Source organism: Maniola jurtina, chromosome 11 (genome assembly GCF_905333055.1).
Source record: "Maniola jurtina chromosome 11, ilManJurt1.1, whole genome shotgun sequence".
Lineage (NCBI taxonomy): Eukaryota > Metazoa > Arthropoda > Insecta > Lepidoptera > Nymphalidae > Maniola > Maniola jurtina.
In genome coordinates, this window is record NC_060039.1 from 4,158,496 (window position 1) to 4,180,203 (window position 21,708).

Sequence of the window (21,708 nt, forward strand, 5' to 3'; positions counted from 1 at the left end):
ATTTATTATTATTTGGGCTTTCTTAGGGACTTTAAGGGGCATGAGACGGGCCTACCCGCGAAATTCAAATTTAATTTGGTTTTTCGCATTTTTTAAACTAATACGACAACGTAGGCTTATGGCATTTTCAATTGCGACAATGGCAGTATCACCCTCACAGGTTTATATAAAAATCTTTATTTGAAAGGGTCCAGGTTAAGAAATTAGCTGTGAACTAATGTGTCAGAATTAGTCGATACTACAGCTAATTTCTTAAACTGGACCCTGGACTTGACATGACGCTTGCTGTAAACATCAAAAATAAAACACCGATCTTTCTCCCCCAATTTATTAGCATACAATATTAGTTACAAAAGATTTATTTATCACAGGCTAACGTGTAAAAACATGAGCGGCATAATAAATTATGAATTGATATTAATAATTATATCTTTACGTATAAAATTGATAATTTGGACTAAAACTTACTAAGACGAAATTAAAACTGTAAGTTAAAAATGATAGAGAACAACAGGGGCGGAAAAATCTTAAGGATTACGCTTATGTGAGAGTCAACTTAAATTATTCACTATGCTTTGAAAATGAAATGAAAACTACAAACAAACATTTGGTAAAAAAATATAATGACTTAAGTAAATAGAGATTACGTTAACTGCTTCTTCGAATTGCAGATATGAAAGTGTACCTGAAATAAAAGAAAAATATTTAAATAACTTTTTAGCAGTTTACATTTAGACTTATTTTCTATTTATTTAATAAAATTTACAATAACAGTAGGTATATGTAATATTCTTAACTGTTGTGACTGGCTGAATTTATGCTATTCTTGCTGCAATAATGTATTTTAGTCAATAATGAGAGACTGTCGGCCAATCAGAGGTGATTGCGATAGTAACACTGTAGCTTTCAATCTACGGCGGTAAGGTTCCTGGATTTTTCTTCTATCTTCTGACACAGGCCCTTGCTACCCATCGTCTCGATCAAGTGTACGACATTTCCCGTTCACCTACAGTGTGTGTGCGCGCGTGCGTGTGTGCGTGTGTTTCGTGCATATTTACGACACTCACCACTAGTTACGTCCGTGCCCCTTGTACATGCGCACGAAGGCCGCATCGCTGCTGGAGCACAGGCCTATCTTCTGACACACGCCCTTGCTGCCCATCGTCTCGATCAGATGTATGACACTCTCCCCGTACACCTCCATCAATGTGTGACACTGAACAACATACGAAAATATTGAATTTTCTCATACAATAAAAAGAAAAGTCCCAACTCTGTCATCAAAGCGCAGCCCAAACTATTGGACTTAGAAAGCTAAAATATCTTCGCTAGTGAATCATAAACATGAGTGTAATTTTTCATGTAAGCAACCTCGCCACTGGGAGGTATCGTAAGCAGGTTGTGACGACTGACGACTACTTTCATTACAATTGATAGAAATTGTGAAGGATGAAATGATAGTGTTCTTTGCAACGCTGTCTTAGGGATTATAATAAGCATTCGGATCTTGATAGCCGCGACGGACGCTAGGCGACAAGGAGTCATGTGGATGGTCGCACGACGCTTTGCAAAAAACTTACGAATTGATCCGCATCGCTTAGTCCTTTCATGTTAATTAACGATAACAGAAGTGAAATACGCTTTATTCAAATCCTCAAAAAATACGTCCAGTAATTACTGTTAACGATTCCTGAATGAATGTATGAATCATATCTCATCGCAGTTTTTTGCGTTATGATTCCGCATCATATCACAACGCAGTTATGTACGCACAACAGACGGAAACGTTTAAATGCGGAAACCAGCCCAGAGAGAAAAAGAAGAATGCAGTTATGTTCGGGACCATAGTAAGTACAGTACAAATCTCACCCTATCGTAGTACTTGGCGGGCAACGCACTGCAGGCCTTCTCCACAACATGCACGATGTTGCGGTCCACCTTGTCGTTGGCGAGCACCTTCTTCACGGCCATCACTACGGTCTCACACACCGCGCAGTCCAGGATCTCTTCTGTAAACAACGAGACTTAACATTAAAAACTTTAAACAATCCACGTCGAACACAACGTACCGCAGCGTCTCCTAGTTCTATAGTCCTACAACATAATATCTGTGTATGCAGACACAATACTACCATTTTTATAACTCGCACCTGCAAAATTAGTTTACGCAGAAAAGCCAACCTAAGGCAGCTTTACATTAAGCTTTAACATTAAGATTTTAAACACAAGAACAAAACGCGTACAAAATATGACGCGTAAGCAACAACCAATAGCGGACGGACGCGCGCTATGATTGGCAAATATTTTCGCGCTATTCAAATGCAAGATTTCTGCGCAGGTACATCGGGCGTAAAAGGGCGCATTAAAAGTTGTAGTACTGTAACATATTAAGTACTGAAGTGGCAATGGGCAGGGCACATATTCCAAAAACCGGCAAATGTTGGGGTCCCAAGGTGCTAGAACGGTGACCTCGCAACGGAGTGCGCAGTATTAGACCCCCCCCCCCCCACTAGGGAGCTGCTGTATTCAGGAGACTGGCATGTAGAAGTCCCTACAAGAGACATAACCAGCTGTCGACGTCTATCGGTTGATAATGATGATGATGATACGTGTGGAAAAGGTGAAAATCAATGGTTACCTCTAAACGTGTTGAAAGCCGTGGAGTCGCAGAGCTTCAGTTCGCGGCAAACCTCGTCCGGGTTGAGCTCCTGGGCCAGGAGACTGATGACCAGGTCGGCGTATTTCTCCACAAACTGGTCGCATTCTGGGCGGACCGATTTTGGCATGGTCTTACAGATTCCGTGGACTACTTTCTTGATTTCATCCTGTGACAGAAAAACAAAATGGTCAAGTGAATAGCTCTTTTTTTACATCAGGACGAGCAGTGATATTAAACCGTAGATTTGCAACGTTCATATTTTATGACGTACTAGCTGATGCCCGCGATTTCATCCACTTGGTGTTAGGTTTTTTAAAATCCCGTGGGAACTCTTTGATTTTCCGGGATAAAAAGTAGCCTATGTGCTAATCCAGGAAATTATTTATGTCCATTCCAAATTTCAGCCAAATCCGTATAGTAGTTCTTGAGTAAAAGAGTAACAAACATAGACACACCCATACACACACACTTTTGCCTGGAGGCGAAAGTTATGATATTAGTGTGATAAAATGCGTGGTCGTAAAAACCAGTATGTGACATAGCCCAAAATATAGTGAAAGGGTTTAAACGCTTACGTCATTATGCTTGTCCGTGATCTGGTCGTCGATCTCCTTGAGCACAAACTCGCAAACCACGCACACGGTCTTCGGAGACTTCGAGTTCACGGGCCGCCCATTCCTAGTGTGATCTGGGATCTCGTTCGTTTCTGAGGCCAAAGAAACAGTTTAATTTACAAAATGTGAGGTTTACTAAAATAAACTTTGTATGATAGCACTAAAGGTTAGATTGGAGGTTCCTAGTCTTTGAATTTAAGGATTCGGAGATAAAATTCACCTGATAATGCAATATGCAACGACGTTCGTGTGAATGACCATGTTTATATGAAGTAACATATGTAAGTAAGTCTTTAGACTTGGCTATAATACAAAGCTTTATTTCTAAACTAGCTGATGCCCGCGACTTCATCCACGTGTATTTAGGTTTTTAAAAATCCTGTGGAACTCTTTGCTTTTCCGGGATTAAAAGTTGCCCATGTCAATTTCCGGGACACAAGCGACCTCTGTTCCAAATTTCGTATAAATCGGTTAAACGGATGGGCCTTTAAGAATCCCGTGGGAACTCTTTAACTTTCCGGGATAAAAATAGCCTATGTTCGTCCCCGGGATATAAGCTAACTCTGTACCAAAATTCATCAAAATCAGTTAAAACTGTTTGGCCGTGAAAAGCTAGCAGACAGACAGACAGACAGACACACTTTCGCATTTATAATATTAGTATGGATATTGATTAAAAGGCTTTTTGTAAATCTTAAAAATGAATCTCGTGTAAGACTGCTGTAAACTGAAGCGGGAACATGTTCAGCTTAGTTACCGATGTCCCCGCCAGCGGACGTCTCCAACATATGCTTGGGCAGCATCGGTCGCCTCCTGTTGTTCCTGTCGCCCCTCAGCGCTGGTTTCTCGTGGAACTTATCAATCGCCGATTGCGCAACCTTCATCGGATCCGTACGTTTGGTGTCATCCGTGCACAGTTTGAGGTAGACGCAAATTTCTTGCGCGTTTAGATCAGCGATCAACATTTCGACCAGCTGGTTGGTGTACGTGTCAACGAAGTCCACGCATTCTGTTCGCAGCTTGGCGGACAGGTGGTTGCAAAGGCCGTCGAGCGCGTGGCGAATGTTTTCCTGGATTGAGGGAACAAGTTCGACCGTAAGCACAATTTATTGTGGATGTTGTCATTGATTAGATCAAGTTTATTGGCTTTAAAGTATTTGGTATTCTGTTCAAAAATGGTAAAAGATCATTTTAAATTTGCGCGCGTTAAGTTATTAGATAATAATTAGTTTTACGGTGACATAATTTTTGTTGTTGTTCTTGTGGTGGATAGATTGATCAGGTACATTCAGGGATAAACTTAAGACCGACAACGCATTGGCGGTTCCTCTGGTGCTGCAAATGTTCGTGGGCGGCGGTAATCACTCAATATTAGGTAACCTACTAACTTGTTTGCTCGCGATTATTTAAAAAAAAGAGCGCACCGGCGTAGGTATATTTTCTCGGGCCAAGAGAGCCCTGTTACTACCATGCCCCAGTGTTATCTGTCTGTGTCAATAGGTATACTCGTAGCAGGCGTACCTCGCTGCGGTTGTTCTTAAGCACGGTCTCAAGCTGCTCGACGGCGAACAGGCACAGCGGGCAGTTGGACTTCTCCGAGTTGATGGATACATCGTGCACCACCTGCGTCTTGGGGCACAGGCCGATGTCCGGGCAGACCTACAGGGAAAAGCGACTTACAATTAACTGCTAAAAATTTAGGAGGTCAGGATGTGCTGGAAATCTTTTTTTATTTGTACCAGAAATTAAGAAAAGGAAAAAGGAAAAGTTTTTTCTTTTCCTTTCCTAAAAATTGTACAGACTCCTGGTTACCAAACAAAGATAGTACTTTTAATATATATAGACTACATAGTTAGTGTGGAATAGTTAAAATATAGACACTAATCAGTTTAAAAATACTTACGCTGGAAGGATCAACCTCGTGCACCAGCAGAGCGATGACGGCCGGCCCATACTGCGTCACGAACTGTCTGCACTCGTTGTCTAACTCTTTCGGGAGCACGTCACAAGCCCCTTCCACCATCTTGGTTATTGCCTCCTAAACAATTAAATAATAGTTATTTTAATACTAATTAAACAACTTTTTCTAAACAGATATACGTTTGGGTTCCAAAGTGCTAGAATGGTGACCTTGCACCGGCACAGGATTGAAAGACCTACCACTCAGACGACATCAAACGAGTTTGCGGAACCGCTGGATTTAGGCGGTGCAAGGCGGTAGTTTCTTAGTTCAGTATCGTAGATATTTAGAAGAGGAATGTGCGACATCCACATAAACTCAAGAGAGTTTCAGGATGTTACGTGGAATCATGTAAATCTAGTCTTTGGTTCAAATAAAGAATTTAAAAAAAAAGACCTTGGTGTGTAAAAGAGACCTATGCCAAGCAATGGACGTCTATCAATTGACAATGATGATGATGATGATGATTAAGAGGTTTAATATGTTACCTCAGTGTCGTCGCGGCTCAGCTCCACCTGTATGTAGTGCAGGAAGTACTGGCAGAAGGAGCACCAGCCGTTTTGTTGTGGCTGCGCTATGAACATTCTCTCGATAGGCAGGGGCGGGGGAATTGTAGACTTTTCTACTCCCACAATTTGTACATTCTCCTGCTTTTTGGGTCCCTGCGTAGTCTGTATACAATAAAAACTCGAGTTAAAACCAGCTCTCTATATAATTGACCCATCATTAGCATACACACTATACACACTAATATTATAAATGCGAAAGTGTGCGTCTTTGTTACTCTTTCACGGCCCATTTTAAAAATTGATTTTGCGATAGCTTACATTGTGGACATAAGTTACTTTTGCCCTGGCAAAACCAATAGTTTCCATGGGTTTTTAAATCCTAAATCCACTTGGACGAAGTCGTGGGCATCATCAATTTGGTACAGAGATAGCTTGCATCGCAGAAACGAATATAGGCTACTTTTTTATCCCGGAAAATCATAAAATTCCACTGTGTTTTTAAAACTCTAAATTCACGTGGAAGACGTTACGGGCATAATAATGTATTTATAAAGATAATATATCAACGATTTATACTTATAAAGCAAATACATATTTATTTTTGATATGATTGATTGATATCATTACTGATAATGAATTTATTAATTTCCCTTGCCACTTACCTATGTGTCAAGACTGTATTCACCGGTAATACTGACCTTATAACTGTTGGCCTCATCTTTCCCAATGAGTTTCGGCGAGGGTGTGAAAGCCCTCACGGCCAGCTCTCTGGGCAGCAGCGGCGCGATGGGCACGCTGGGCTTGTCGGTGCAGATGCCGATGTAGCCGCAAAGCTGCGCCGGCTTCAGCTCCGACACGAGGAAGTAGTAGATGGTCGAGTGGTATTCTTCCACTAGTTGCAGGCACTCGGATTTGAAGCTACCGGTTTGCTTGCAGAGACCTTTGTTGGAAATTTTTGAGTCTTAATAACTCGTTTAGTTAAAGCTTTAAGTAACAATATGGCTGCCTCGAGGCGTGCGTCATCAAGTTCTAAAAATTGTGACATTTGTGGCCAACCCCCATGCACGCTCACACTCACACATTGGCAATTCATGGATACATCGATTGATATATTCGGATTGATCATATCACTTAATCAATTTGTCTTTTTTTGTAATAGATATAAGTTTTTGTTGATTTTTTTTTCCTTTTAACATGCATACAAAATATGAGATAAAATTAAAAACTAAATTATATACTTAAATAACCTAAGACTAAAAATTAATATTAACAAAAAATAAAAGATTTCAGCAACAATATGGGTATAACCAAATTAACCAAACAATATTCCAGCAACAATAGCGAAGATAATATTATGTAAAAGATTAAAATAATAATAAATCTCACCAGTAAGTACTTTGTGGAATTCAACTTCGGAAGTGTTAGCGACCAGCGTGTCTCGTAAGTGCTTGATCACTTGTTCGCAAAACTCGCACGGGATGTCGCTACAAAAATATAATCAATTTCAATATTATAAAATATGCAAATGTGTGTCTTTTTCATAGCGAGATAGGCATTTGGTGACAATCATGATATTATTATAACAAGTATAAACATCACTAAAACCCAATTACTACCGGCGAACTGCCGATAGATATAGAAAAATTGTTTTTCTGTCGCTCAGTGTATTTTAACGGTGTATTTATAAAAATTCCGAGTTGATGAATATAAATTTAACCACGGGGAACCAAAATTCACACGGACGAAGTCGCGGGCATCATCTACTAATATATTTAAGTACTTGTACAATCGTATCTAGAAAATTCAATACATAAACATAACAGTTGAGGTGAGCTTCACACTTCCACTTTTAGTGTCTGTAGTAATCATAGAACCCTTACATTTAGTACCATTACATTAAGTACTTCACTACTGACAGTAGTAAAATCCCTCTGAAGGCATCTCTGAGTACTGCGGAATGTTCTCGAAGTACTTGATGATTAAAAGAACAACAAAACCACTTACTCTGAAGCCTTCAAATCCTTAGTCTCGTCAGGGAAGGTGTAGAGATCGTGTGAGTGGTACTTGTACGCGCACTGCCCGCTGAGATGGCAGACGGAGTCAGGAGTAAAGTCCATCCTCACGGCTTCCAGAATGTTCTCGTAGTACTTAAAGACGAGCATCGAACAGGAGTCGGAGAGGGAACCCACGTTTTGGCACACCTGGGCAGAAAAACAAACAATTTGTACCAGTTTTTGGTAGCTGGGGTACCAACCAGGTAACCTCCCCGTGTGTCTGACTATTGCAAGCAATAGCACGCTTGGGCGGGTGTACCCAGGTGGCATGGTTAACGATTGCTCTTCATGGGATATTACCATGGCTAATGAAATAACCACTGAGCTCCCACATGGCCGGTGTTATCCATGACGGATTTTCCTCACCCAAAAAAAAAGGTTTTTGTAGCTACTACACTAGTCTATACTGATATTATAAAGAGGTAAAGTTTGTAAGAAGTAATCTCTGGAAATACCGATTTTGAAAATTCTTTCACCTATAGAAAGCTATACTATTCCTGCGCGGTTATATAGGCTATATTTTATTTTCAGAAAAATTAGAGATACCTACAAAAATTGTGATAAGCCACCTGTACCGGGGCGGTTAGCTAGTGATTTATATATTTCATTGTTTTCTTACATTGAGCAGTCCGTAAAGGAAATCGTCGTATTGAGTCTCTTCGAATCTTTTCCTCGCGATGCCAACAGTTCTGCGGCAGTTAGTGCAACCTTCGCGCAGTTTCAGGGTCGCATTCTGGAATACAATTGTTTTATGACTATAACTGATTTATATGTTTCTTCTAAGTTCCAATTTTTTTTTTTAATAATATAATCCGAGTCAATACAAAAAAAAATATGTATAAATCTATTATCACAGCGAAAACTAGGTGGACGGACGACATCAGGCGAGTCGCAGCGAGCCGCGGTGGATTCAGGTGGCATAAGACCGTGGCGTGTGAAGTCTCTACAACTTCAAGAGACATGGACAGCTGTGGACGTCTATTGGTTGAAAATGATGATGATCATCTCAACGTAAACATGTCATACAGTGGGATGAGACCCTTGATATTGGCGCACGCACCCGTTTAAAAAGCGTAGCACCAGACGGATTTATTACAAAGAAAAAAAAATTAAAATTTGTACTGCCGTCATATTAAGTAAATTAATAATAACTGAAGTCTATAAAACTTACATATTCCTCAATGAGTTGGTCAATATGTGCGTTGTTACAAAGCCCAGCCACTGAACACACAGCGTCAGGATTCATCTGCGAGGCCAACGTCTCCACCAGCTCCGGAACGAAGTCATCTGCGACCTTGATGCACTCCTTCTTCACCAACTTGATCGGTATCAGCTTGCAGCTTCCTTCGAACACCTCTTTCAGTTCCTCCTGTAAAAAAATTGAGGTTTAGAGGATGGTTGACTGAAAACATGGATAACTGAAAATTAACAATTAATTATTTGCAAACTTTTCTGTAAACTTTAATTCAACTAAAGGCTGATTTCCCAATCGCTAAACTTAGACAATGAAAAATTCGACCTTTGAACAGATTTTCAATACAAAACCATTCAAAACTTAATTACTCAATCAAAAATTATAGGGCGACTGTAAATGACCGTAGAAAAGTTAAATACGAGTACATCAATAGTTTAATCATTGAGACAACGAAGGCGACACTGGAAGTTGCCACAATTTTTGAACTTTATTTGCATTCTTTATAGGCGTGAGCTTGGCCCGTAATCGCGTGCGCGAGCTAGTGTGCACTAGCATTAAACTGCATCTGTTTCAGTTAAATTTTGTGATGCTGTCACTTTTCTGTGTTCACAAGAACAGACAGGTGATTTGCTAACTTATTACCCAGTGACTCTACATCAATGTCAGTATCTAACGCTGAATGCTAACGAACCATAGAGCTCATTGGATATTGCTATTTAATATTGCTCAGTGAAGCAGCAATGTTAAATATGCAGAACACATTGCTGCTTCACTGAGCGATATTAAAATATGTTTTCGTAGAAAACCTTCCGTGGATTAAAAATAAATTTCAAATAACTCTGGCTATCATTCAGTGAGTTAACACTGAATTGGCGAATCACTCCACATGATAGATATTGCAAGTGGACCTCAGTGTGACACCCAGAATATACTAGAAATATAAAATCAAAAATAATAGAACAGGTTTTAATAAAATCAATTCTTCTAGCATTATACAAGGCAAATTAGTAACAATACCCACAATGAGGAAGGTCAAGAATAATTATTATTGTAAACAGGTACATTTACTGCCGAGTCATACAGTGCGACCACAGATTCTAGACATGTGATGTTTTATCTATTATTTGTTACTTTAATTAAGAAAGCCTTAATGTTAAAGGGAAAATGCGAATAATGATGAAATATTTCTGAAGTAATTATTTTTTTATTCACTTAAAAAAATGATGAGCTAATATGCCAAATTAAAGCATTAGAAACAAAAATAAATAAATAGGTAAATAACATCGGCACTGTTATCGGTCAACGCCTCATAAGAACAAGACTCGTTATAAAAAACATTGTCGATTATATCTCAGTAAGCAAATGATTTATCACATTGTTATGTATTTGTAAAATTATTTTTACGCATAAATTATTTTATAGGTGTATCAGTTACTCTAAATATTGTACTTAAGTAAATGAGTCTCTGCCTATGCCTTTGTTAAGCTCGTCATTATCTGGCATACTTTGGACGTTACCAAAGCCCACACCCTTTCTTTTATAATTCCCGTCTGTCTGTATATCTGTCGGTTTGTCCGGCTAGTATAATCTTGCCTTCTTGGTCCACAATAAATCCTCTGCAATAAATCCTATGGAGGGCAACCATCTTGGTCCACACTCTACCGCTGTTACCTGCATCTCGTTACTCTGCAGCTGGACGCACACCTGCGTCAACATGTCCTTGCAGATACCGTCGTCTCTTCATATTGGACCAAACTCTGCAATTTATCCCGTGCAGTGCCGCTATTACCTGCGTCTCGTTGCTCTGCAGCTGGTCGCGCGCCTGCGTCACCATGTCCTTGCAGATCTTGCAGATGCTGTCGTCGTCTTTGGGCACCTTCATGTTGGGCCACGCTTTTTGCACGCAGTGGTGCGTTGCCTTGCATTCTCGACTGGTACTGGAATTAACATACTTATATTTTAACCCTATTCAACACTAGCTAATTTACTCCAGCTTTGTCGTGGTGAAACTTCTGAAATCCTTTCATGATGCAGATCGATTTTATAAAGAAAATCAACACTAATCTACAATTTTCTGACGCGGTTTGAGCTATATGTTACTATGCCAATCTTTAATATCTACGTCTTTCCAGTTAACTCCACCTAAGCGAAACCTAAATATATCTAACTCATTATGTTGTACCTACACAATCTCTTAACTAAAAACTGCATCAATCATTATTACAATCACAATTGTTGTGATTGGCGTAATTTATGGTATTTTTGTTGCAACAATGTATTGTAGCCAATAGTGAGCGAGCGTCAACCAATCAGAGATAATTGCGATCGTGACATTGTAGCTGTCATTCTACCACAATCGAGCCGCAGACTAACTACATTATTATTGATTAGAGTTAGACCATGACGAATGGCATTTGACGCAGTTGCGGTTAAAGTAAGCCGATGTTTCGCCACTGAGATATTACAAGCGAGCATTATTGTAAACATCCGTATCTAAACTTGCAATAGTTTGTATTATGCATACATCTTGAGATCATACTCGCCATTTTAGCTCTATGTGTCTACTATCATGTCAAAAGTATGAAATAAATTAATAATTAAAATTAATAAATAATTAATTAATTTAAAGGCGAACCACACTTTTGACATGGTAGTTAACACATGACAGTGAGATCTCAAAATGTATGCACTACAACACCGTAGCTTCCAAGTTCTCAGTATTAAACCTACTCGTATTAAAATTATTATCTGTTTTGTTATTTTGTACCTTCGTTATTATGCAAAATGAATAGATAAGTACTGGGTCCTCCATAACCAGACAAGCAAGTTTTGTTGCGCTTTTTCAAAAAACTAAAAAAACCACACGTGGTACCTAGTCTAAGGAATCTTTCAACCCATTAAAAAAACGATCATTTTTTTCCCGTGTTTAAGTCAATCAAGACACCCTTCATTTTGGTGTTGTAATTTTTTCATTACAAAGAACGAGATTGAAATTTTTGGTCAACTTATAAGTGAATAGATTGACTGCTATAATATAATTTAGTAAAACTAAACTTTACTATTATTCATACAAGTAATACAGAATTTGTAGAGGAAGGAAAAACGAGATAATATTACACATCCGCACACAATTAGATAGCACGTAATCCTAACGTTTTTAGACTTCGTTCGTCTATCACAACTGGTTATTTTAACTTAATGCTGTAAATACTTACGAGTTGATAAACAATATTTATGCAAATATTAAAAGAAAATAAAACAATGTGCCTGTTGACCTTGCCTATGTCGGTATTTATTTTTATAGTAGTATTTCTCTAATTATAATCTATCAAGGCGAATCTACTAAAACTTTTAACAACTGACTGACAGTGACAGGCAATGCACGGATAAAACCTGTGGGTTTAGAAGCAAGCATAAAATTAAAGAGAAGATGTTGAGAAATCCAATCGACTAGTCAAGACTGGTAACAGGCTAACAGGCAGTAACAGCTATATTTTGCTCCATAGGTGTCTTATTACCCAAAGCTGCGTGAACGCCGCGTCAGTATCTAGGTATATAGTCTATGCAGCTACGTGCTTATAACACACACAAGCGCACGAAATTGACCCACCTTTAAAAATACTTTTGCTTATCTGGAGTTTTAGAATATTTATGGTCAAAATATAAATACCTGAAGTTACTGCACCAGTACGAAGGTCCCCACGTACATTTGCTGGCGCCCAATAACATGGCTAAAACGTAATACACAAGTTAGATACGTCATCTCAACAAAAGGCCCTGTCGAACAAGCTAAACTGGCCATACACAAACGAGTTTACCGTCAAGTTTGCAGCGGACTTGAAGCGGCGTCCAGTATAGTAGAGTCACCGTCAAGTTTACTGGACGTCGTTTCAAGCCCGCCATGATCATGTACGACCAGTGTTAGCGATTTGGTCACCCAGGCCTCCGACTTGAAGACCTATGCCAAGTACTTTTAGTAGGTCTTGATGTGTGCACACCAATTATCTATAATTTAGGCATTGATCTGCATTATTAAATAAGTGTGAAATGTAAAATATGTGCACTAACAGGGTGTTATTTTCTAGAGCACATATGTCAAAAAATATTTTTAGACACAAATATAAAACTAAAACTCTCGCATCCTCTTCTTACTAATGTGATATGAAAAGGACAGAAACAGTTGGACAGTTTTAAATTTAATTCAGAGCTGTCAAAACTCGTGACTTTAGCTGCCAGTCGCGAGCCTGTTGTTTAAATTTCTAGTCTTTAAATGTAAAACTCATGTTCCATCCTTTTTCAGCCATATTAAAAAGAAAATGATGTTGATGAAATTCTAAATTTAGTTTAGAAAAAGACAACAAAATCAGTGACATTAATAACGGCTCATTTTAAAACCACATTCCTAGGACTTCATTTTTTTCAGTTGAAATAAATAAAATAAAACTTACGTTTATGCTTGGCGGGTTCTTCAGTCTTCTTTTTCTGTTAACAAAAATTGTATATTATGAGTTTTGGATACATTGGTTGGTTGGTTAAAAGTAGCCCCAAATGGTAGAAACGATGAAGGGTGATACTGGCAATACGGGTAGGCTGACATGGTATGGGCATATAATACGGAGAGAAGAAAGTCATATTACTAGAAGAATGTTTAATATGCATGTGGAAGGAAGGAAGAAAGGAGAGGAAGGTGGATGGATTGCGTGAAAGAGGATATGCGTATAAAAGGGGTGCATGATACTTTGACGGATGACAGAAGAGAGTGGAAGAAGAAGACGAAGAAGAAGAAGACTTACGCTGAGCAGGCTGTCCAACTTCTCGTTATTGCACATGCCCATGATACGACACATGGTCTCTGGCGTCGTGTCCGACTTCAGCACGTGGCTGAAGTACTCGCCGAGGTCCGCCGCGTTGTCCTTGCACATCCGATAGATGGCGTTGGACGAGATGTCGTGGCATCGTGAGATGATTCGCGATTCCAGGTATTCCTAGAGGGGACATACGTTTTTCGGCTGTGATTTTACATTTATTTTATTTAACTTAAAAAAAAAATATTATTTCATTACATGTTAGCCCTTGACTACAATCTCATCTGGTGGTAAATTATGATGTAGTTTAAGATGGTAGCGGGCTAACTTGGAAATTGTATGGGAGCTTTTATTACACCCATAACCCTCATCGGTTTCTACACGGCATCGTACTAAATCGCTTAGCGGCACTGCTTTATCGGTAAGGTGGTAACTAGCCACGGCCGTAGCCTCCCACCAGACCAAACCATTTTAAAAAACCGCAGCGCCCTCCACTGCGCTAGGCAGGTCATCAAAGACAATCGGATAAGGGGTATGGATTTAATAAAACTGTCATACCCCTTCCAAGTTAGCCCGCTTTCATCGCAGACTACATCATCACTTATCACCAGGTGAGATTGCAGTCAAGGGCCAACTTGGAATGGAATTTAAAAAAAGTAAAATCTCATACTGAGCAACAATGCGTAAGTATAGAGAATATTTACATCATTGATCATCTCCTTAACGTCCTTGAGCTCCCGGAAGAGCTGCACGAACTTGTCGGAGACCTCGTTGTGCGTGACGTCATCGCTCTGCTGCTCCCACACCGTGCCGATGCAGTGCCCCACCGCGCCGCATGCTGCTGCGCTCCTACGATGCATTCATTTGTCAAAACATGAGTATATTATACAGTGAAATGACGCTACGGTCATAGCATCTACATTCTACATATCCAACAATTTCTTGATATAAAAGAATCAGCTCAGATACCATCAGCTCTATTGTCTCGTTGGTATTGTGTCTAGCTTATTCGGCTGCGCATCATGAGGTCCAGGGTCTGAGTCCCGGTTTTAGGGTTCTTTAACTCTACAAGTACCTACTAGTATTATAAACATAACTATTAATCTGTCTTGCTTTAACTAGCTTAAGTTTTTTTTTGTAACTAAATGGGCTTGCGCTTAGCTGCAATCACACCAAGCGGGAGATGAAGCAGCCTAAGGTGGAACGCGCCTGCCCAGAAGGTGCCTATCACATCACACTAATATTATAAAGGCGAAAGTTTGTGTGTGTGTGTGTATGTGTGTGTGTGTGTGTGTGTGTATGTGTGTGTATGTGTGTGTGTGTGTGTGTGTGTGTGTGTGTGTGTGTGTGTGTGTGTGTGTGTGTGTGTGTGTGTGTTTGTTACTCCTTTACGCAAAAACTACTGGACGGATTTGGCTGAAATTCAGAATGTAGATAGATAATATCCTGGATTAGCACCCGGAAAACCAAAGAGTTCCCACGGGATTTCGAAAAACCTAAATCGGGCGTCAGCTAGTTCACTATATTCCGAGCAAATGCCTATTAGTCTAAGTTCACCGTTGGTCGGTCGTGCGCCTGCGTTGATTCATTCGTGATTCATGTAACTAACGTGCTGTGAATCATTACATAAATAAGGAAGGTTACTCAATTGGAACAGTCCAAATGTTATTTACTAAGAAGTTGTTATGTTTTGTTGATCCAACTAACTTGTTGTAAGATATTGATTATATCGGCTCATTAGGTACATATTACATATCATAGCGCTAACGTGACTCGTAAACAATGTTTCCTTTTGAGTCCTAGGAATATGCTACTCTCTTATATCGACTAGTAATTAAAACCCTTACCTAGCGAAAGATATACTTAAAGTTTTCCCTAATTTAGTATCATTGTGTTCAAAATACTTCTAATCCGAATGAGGAAAATAATCTAAAAAGTATACAATACAAATAACATTACTTAATTAATGAATAATATAATTAATTAAGTAAAGGAAAATTTTTACATACTTCAAGCTTTGGCACCAATATTTAGGTCCTTTCGAACATTCCTGCGGGGCTTGTCTTGCTGTAGACAAACCTGTGAACAAAATACATCGGTTCATATCAAAAATTATTCATATTTTCAATACATATTATAATAGTCAGACTTCACTAAATACTCTGTTAAAAAACCAAGAACCTGGGCTATTATGATTTAGGTTATAAAAAATCTCCTAGTAATCCTTTATTTTAACTATATATATATTCTGTCATTCTCCAGGATGCAAGCTATCTCTGAGTATGTTTTTCGTTAAAATCGGTGAAGCACCTACATTTCAGCTTTTTTATGACTATGCATATAGGCAATATAGTAATAAAACAAAAACCATGATGTATAGGGTAGGTACGACTTCGTCTGTGTTGGCGTTTGCTGGCGCGCGTGCTGTGCTTTTTTGGAGTGTTTTTTTGTTAAGAGTGGCTGGTTTTTTTGTTAGTTGGTGTTTCTTGGTGGTGGAACTGACTGGGAAGCGCTCTAAAGGAGTGCCGCGCGTATGTCGGCGGGCGCTGGCGCAGACGGAGTCCATACTTGTATAGATTCAATAACTTGAAAATAACTACAAACTTGACATTGGCTAATCAGAGTAACTAAAGCCAGATAAAAAAAAGGGTAGGTATAGTAGCATGGTAACAACTACAAAATGTTGACAAGGTTGGTATGATAGTGTCTTAATTTTTTTACAGCAATCCCATACAGTACACATGTTTACAAGTAGGTATTATAATGGAACAACACAAACAAAGATAAATAATAATAATTGGAAGCAAGTAAAATATACAATGCAAGTATTATAGCCTGTTGCTCATTAGGCTTCTTTATCAGCTATCATATGACGAGCCAATAACCTTGTATGTAAGAACAGGCCCCACATTTATTCGTCTAAAGTACAATTTAATATAATGACCAGACTTTGCAAACAAAATTGTTGATTACAATTTTTGCTTACTACTGTTCAGTACTAGGGTTGGGTTTTTTACATTGAATTACTTTATTTACTTAGTTTTATTTTATTTTAATTAATTTATCATTTAATTTTGCAGTTATGGACAACCCGGTAAAATCCATAATCCATATCCATACTAATATTATAAATGCGAAAGTGTGTCTGTCTGTTCGTCTGTCTGCTACGTTTTTACGGCCCAACTGCAGAATCGATTTTAATGAAATTTGGTACAGACATGGGATACATCCCTGGGAAGGACACAGACTACTTTTTATCCCGAAAAATTAGAGTTCCTGTGGGATTTTAAAAAACCGAAATCCACGCGGGCGAAGCCGCGGGCATCCTCTAGTCCATAATACTAATATTATAAATGTGAAAGTGTGTCTGTCTGTTAGTCTGTTACTTTTAACGTCCCACCCACTTAATAAATTGACATTTGGTACAAGGATAGTTTGTATTCTTGAGAAGGGTACAGGTTACTTTTATCCTGGAAAATCAAAGGGCTCTGACAGGAGCACAAGCAGACAGACAGACTCACTTTCGTATGTGTAATATTATATTATTAGTATGGATTTTGTTTTCAGATTCTATTTGTTTATACAGTTGGTTCAGTATGGAATTGAATTCTGCAATACATTATAAAATAAAATGAAGTGTTCAGGAGTAACCCAGATTGAGGTGGCTAGAGACAACAAACAATAATGATATTTATCGATCAGTTCATAATAAATATAATTAATGCCAGCAATATGTACAAGACCTCATGACCTTTTTACAATTTAAGATAAAAATAACTACTTATTTCTTCAAAATAGAAATAACTACTTATATCTTCAAAAATCATCTATTTTTAGAACAATAACTAATATGGATAGTAACTGAGTATTTAAATACTTATAAAATGATAATTTTAAAGGTTAATTACCTTAATTAAGTTAAGTAGTTAAAAGACTCTTTAATTCATTTCTGGCTTAATTAAGACAAGTTTTCTCTGGATGACTGTGTTAACATAAACTACTAGTAAATCATAATATATATAATATATAATAATACATCCAATAACAGAATGAAAATTACAAATCAAATTGAAACAGTAAACGGTAAAGTATTATTCACAGTAACATGATCCCCTTCTGTTTGCAATTTGCGCTGATCCCAGGAAATGTGATATTAATAATAACATTGCTGTACATGACTCACAATTCACTCCTTTATATGAATATTTACTTAATACCGAACAATACAGTAACATCTGCTTAAAAGCATAATAATCCATATCCATAAAAATTCATACTACTAATATTATGAATGCGAAAATTGTATCTATCCTCTTGTTTGTCTATATGTTGTACCATTTCAGTTCAAAGCTGAACTGATCTTATGAAATTCAGAACCTTTTTATTTTAGGAAAATGGAGAGTTCCCACTGGATATGTTAAAAACCTAAAACCATGAGGATATAGTTGTAAGCATCAACTACGTACTTTTTACAAATCAAAAATTTTCAAAAGAAAAATAAAACCGACTTCAAAAACCAAAAACACTAAAAAGTAGAAAATAATTTTTGTTTAGCTACACATGTAATGTACCTAGGTATGAAGTCGAGCGAGCATATTAAAACAAAATTAGAAATCCAAGAGTGAAGCTCGCCCGACTTCATACCTAGATACATTACATGTGTAGCTAAACAAAAATTATTTTCTACTTTTTAGTGTTTTTGGTTTTTGAAGTCGGTTTTATTTTTCTTTTGAAAATTTTTTATTTCACAATTTTTAGTGGCCCCACTGTACTATAATATGCTATGCCCAGTTAAAACCCTACTGTTTACTAAGCTATTACAGTGACCGCGAGCAATTTGCTCTTATCCATTGAGGAGTTCTGTTCTCCATCTCCGAAGATATTCATCAGATCTTCACCAAATTTATATGCGACCACCTGCACAGTATACCCTTTCAAACAAAAAAAAAATTTTCCAAATTGGTCCAGGGGTCTTTGAGTAATCGAGGAACATACATAAAAAATAAAAAATAATAAAAAAAGATCCCAACGAATTGAGAACCTCCTCCTTTTTTGGAAGTCGGTTAAAAATCCACACTTAAATATCATAAATCCAAAGGCTTGTTCGCAGACTGTTACCTGTTCACAAGGCTTGTTTAACTAATTTGGATGAATTAAAAAAAAATTATGACAGTTAGAGACAATAGTCGACAAACGATAAATTAACCATTACAACATAGTGGGAACGTGCCCTAGGATGGAAGTGGGCTAACCTGGGAAGGGAATAATGACAGTTTTATTCAATCCATACCATTAATTGATTTTGGATCGCAAAATCTCTTGGCGGTACAGATTTGCCGGTAAGGTTAGAAGATAAATAGTCATAGCCAGTCTCCCACCAGATCAAAGATACAAATTACCCTCATATCTTTACAATATAAATTTATTTTTCGTACCTGCAGTTTACTTATTTAGTGATGGATAAACTTTAGCAAAGTTAATAAAAAAAGACATTCTAAGGAGTTACTGTAAGAAAAATAAGAGAAAATCGGAGCGGAAGAATGTGGTGGTACCTAATAAACAACGAACTACTGACTGTAACTAAATCTATAATATTTTACGAGTTCAAGTAGGCAGACTATAAAATTGCACATTACCACACGAAATGAAAATGCATTGTTACAAGGACAAAATACAACAATGAAATTAGCAATGTTGTAATTACTAATTTCAATAATAATTAAGAAAAAGTAGTTACACACCTGCAGAACACAAAAATGTTAGGGAGAGGAGACAAACAGCAAGAGTGTTTGTCATTGTTAACACTCGCAATTTAATTTTTAAAGTCCTCTTTCGATCTTCTCGCTTTTAAGACTAACAAAACACCCATTAATTTACGCTTTGTTGACGAATTTATTGCGTATTGATTTGATAAACAAATGTCAAGTCACGAATCATAGACAATAGATTTTGACAAGTGACATGTGTTCACAATCCACATGTGCTACCTAATTTTTTCAACAGATTATAAATATACCAATTTACTACTTTTAATTTATAAGAAATATATTCCAGAAGAAAAAAAAAGAAATATATTTTTAAAATTACCTCAATAAATAATTAAATCATTAATTAATTAATATTGAGTTGGCGAAACTTGCTGTTGAACCTGTTTAACAGAAGGTAATACTTGTACTACTGGACAACAGATGGCGGAAGTGACGTGAAACTAATCTATTCAGCGATAGATGGCGTTAGTGTATGTATTCCTAATATTTTTGTAAATTAAAATTAAACCAAAATTACATAGGAAAGGTACATACATACCAATATACTTCAAAACTTTTTTTAAAATAATTAAAAAAATAGTCAAAATATACAATATTTTTACTATTTTGTTGGAATATTATTATTATTATTATATAACTTACTCTCACGCCCGGTTACAAAATAGATATATATAGAAGCCAAAGAGAATATAATATACTTACATACATAAAAATAAATAAACCTACATACACATTTACATAAATAAATATTTGTACCGGGCGGAGGATTACGCCCCGGCCGGGGAGACCAAACGGCCGGGGGTCAGGGCGACAGGCTAAGAAAGCGGCGGACTATCCTTGCCGAGTCTAGCAAGACCGCTTTTTGCATCCTGGCTGCGAGCGAACTGCCACGGAACCCCAGTCGCCTCAGATGGTGAGCGAGGCTGACTGGGATTAACCCGTTTGCAGATATGACGATTGGGATGATTTCGGTGGACTCCACATGCCACATGTCGGAAACCTCGTGAGCCAGATCAAGATACTTGCGTTTTTTCTCCGTCTCAGCTCTCACGAGGTTCTCGTCATATGGAATGGTGATGTCCACCAAAAACACCCTCGACTGTGCCCGGTCCACCACCACGATGTCAGGCTTATTCGCTAGAATAGTCCTGTCCGTGATGATGGACCGGTCCCAATAGAGCCGGACTCCGTCGCGCTCGAGTACCGGCACCGGTGTGTACTTGTAATACGGCAACCTCTCATCCAGGAGACCGTACTTCAGAGCAAGCTCTTGGTGAAGGATTTTGGCTGCTTGGTTGTGTCTGTGCAGATACTCAGTGTTGGCAAGCGCCGAACATCCCGAAAGCACATGTCTGAGTGACTCACCGGGATGGCGACAAGCTCGACAGATGTCGTGAGTGCCATCCTTCAGAATGTACTTTCGGTAGTTCCGCGTCTTAACCACCTGATCTTGTATCGCACAGACAAAACCTTCGGTTTCCCCGAAGAGGTCACCAAAGCGCAACCATTGCACGGACGCTTTTTTATCTACGTGTGGCTCATTAAGAGCTTTAAAAAAGCGTCCGTGCAACTCCTTCTCCTTCCATACGGTCTCCCGGTCAGAGGTGCTAAGTACCACCGGTTTCTGCCACTCGGTTTTGGCTAAGGATAGTGGAGTGAGGCCTTTATCACATTCTATGACTTCTCTATGCATGGGGGACCCCCTCATCGTCTCAAAGTAGGTTCTGAGGTTGGATATCTCCCGGTTATGCATGGTCTTGGCGCTTAATACGCCTCGACCACCACATTTCCGGGGGATATACAACCTCATCACAGACGATTTTGGGTGGTGCATGCGATAGAGAGTCATAGTCGCGCGGACTTTTCTATCCAGGGCGTCAAGTTCGGTCTGAGTCCAACTGAGCACGCCAAAGGTGTACATGAGGACGGGCATAACCCAGCCGTTATAAGCTCGGACCTTATTGGCGCCTGACAAATAACTTTTACAGATTTTCGTCAGACGGCCAAAAAAGGCCTCGCAAACAGACTGTTTCATGTCCGCCTCTTTTACCCCTAGGGATTGTGACATGCCCAGATACCGGTATGACTCAGCTTCAGAGAGGGATTTAATGTTGGACGGCTCGAGACTAATCTCAGCCGAATGA

The 21,708-nt window shown here is 38.5% G+C and overlaps 1 protein-coding gene across 1 annotated transcript; it reads right to left on the reverse strand.

Annotated features, from left to right (window-relative positions):
* Nucleotides 1-314: 314 nt before the first annotated feature.
* LOC123869274 (prosaposin) lies at nt 315-19,728 on the reverse strand. The gene is made up of 21 exons (XM_045912113.1): nt 19,538-19,728; nt 15,806-15,875; nt 14,501-14,645; nt 13,785-13,976; nt 13,440-13,473; nt 12,662-12,722; nt 10,781-10,928; nt 8,968-9,165; nt 8,416-8,529; nt 7,747-7,943; nt 7,129-7,226; nt 6,441-6,682; nt 5,722-5,904; nt 5,177-5,311; nt 4,795-4,932; nt 4,031-4,343; nt 3,235-3,365; nt 2,639-2,825; nt 1,870-2,009; nt 1,068-1,216; nt 315-685 (listed from the first exon to the last, which is right to left on the reverse strand). Exons 1-20 carry the CDS (start codon nt 19,590-19,592, stop codon nt 1,070-1,072), a joined length of 2,928 nt encoding a protein of 975 aa, XP_045768069.1. The 5' UTR covers nt 19,593-19,728; the 3' UTR covers nt 315-685; nt 1,068-1,069.
* Between the last annotated feature and the right edge of the window lie 1,980 nt (nt 19,729-21,708).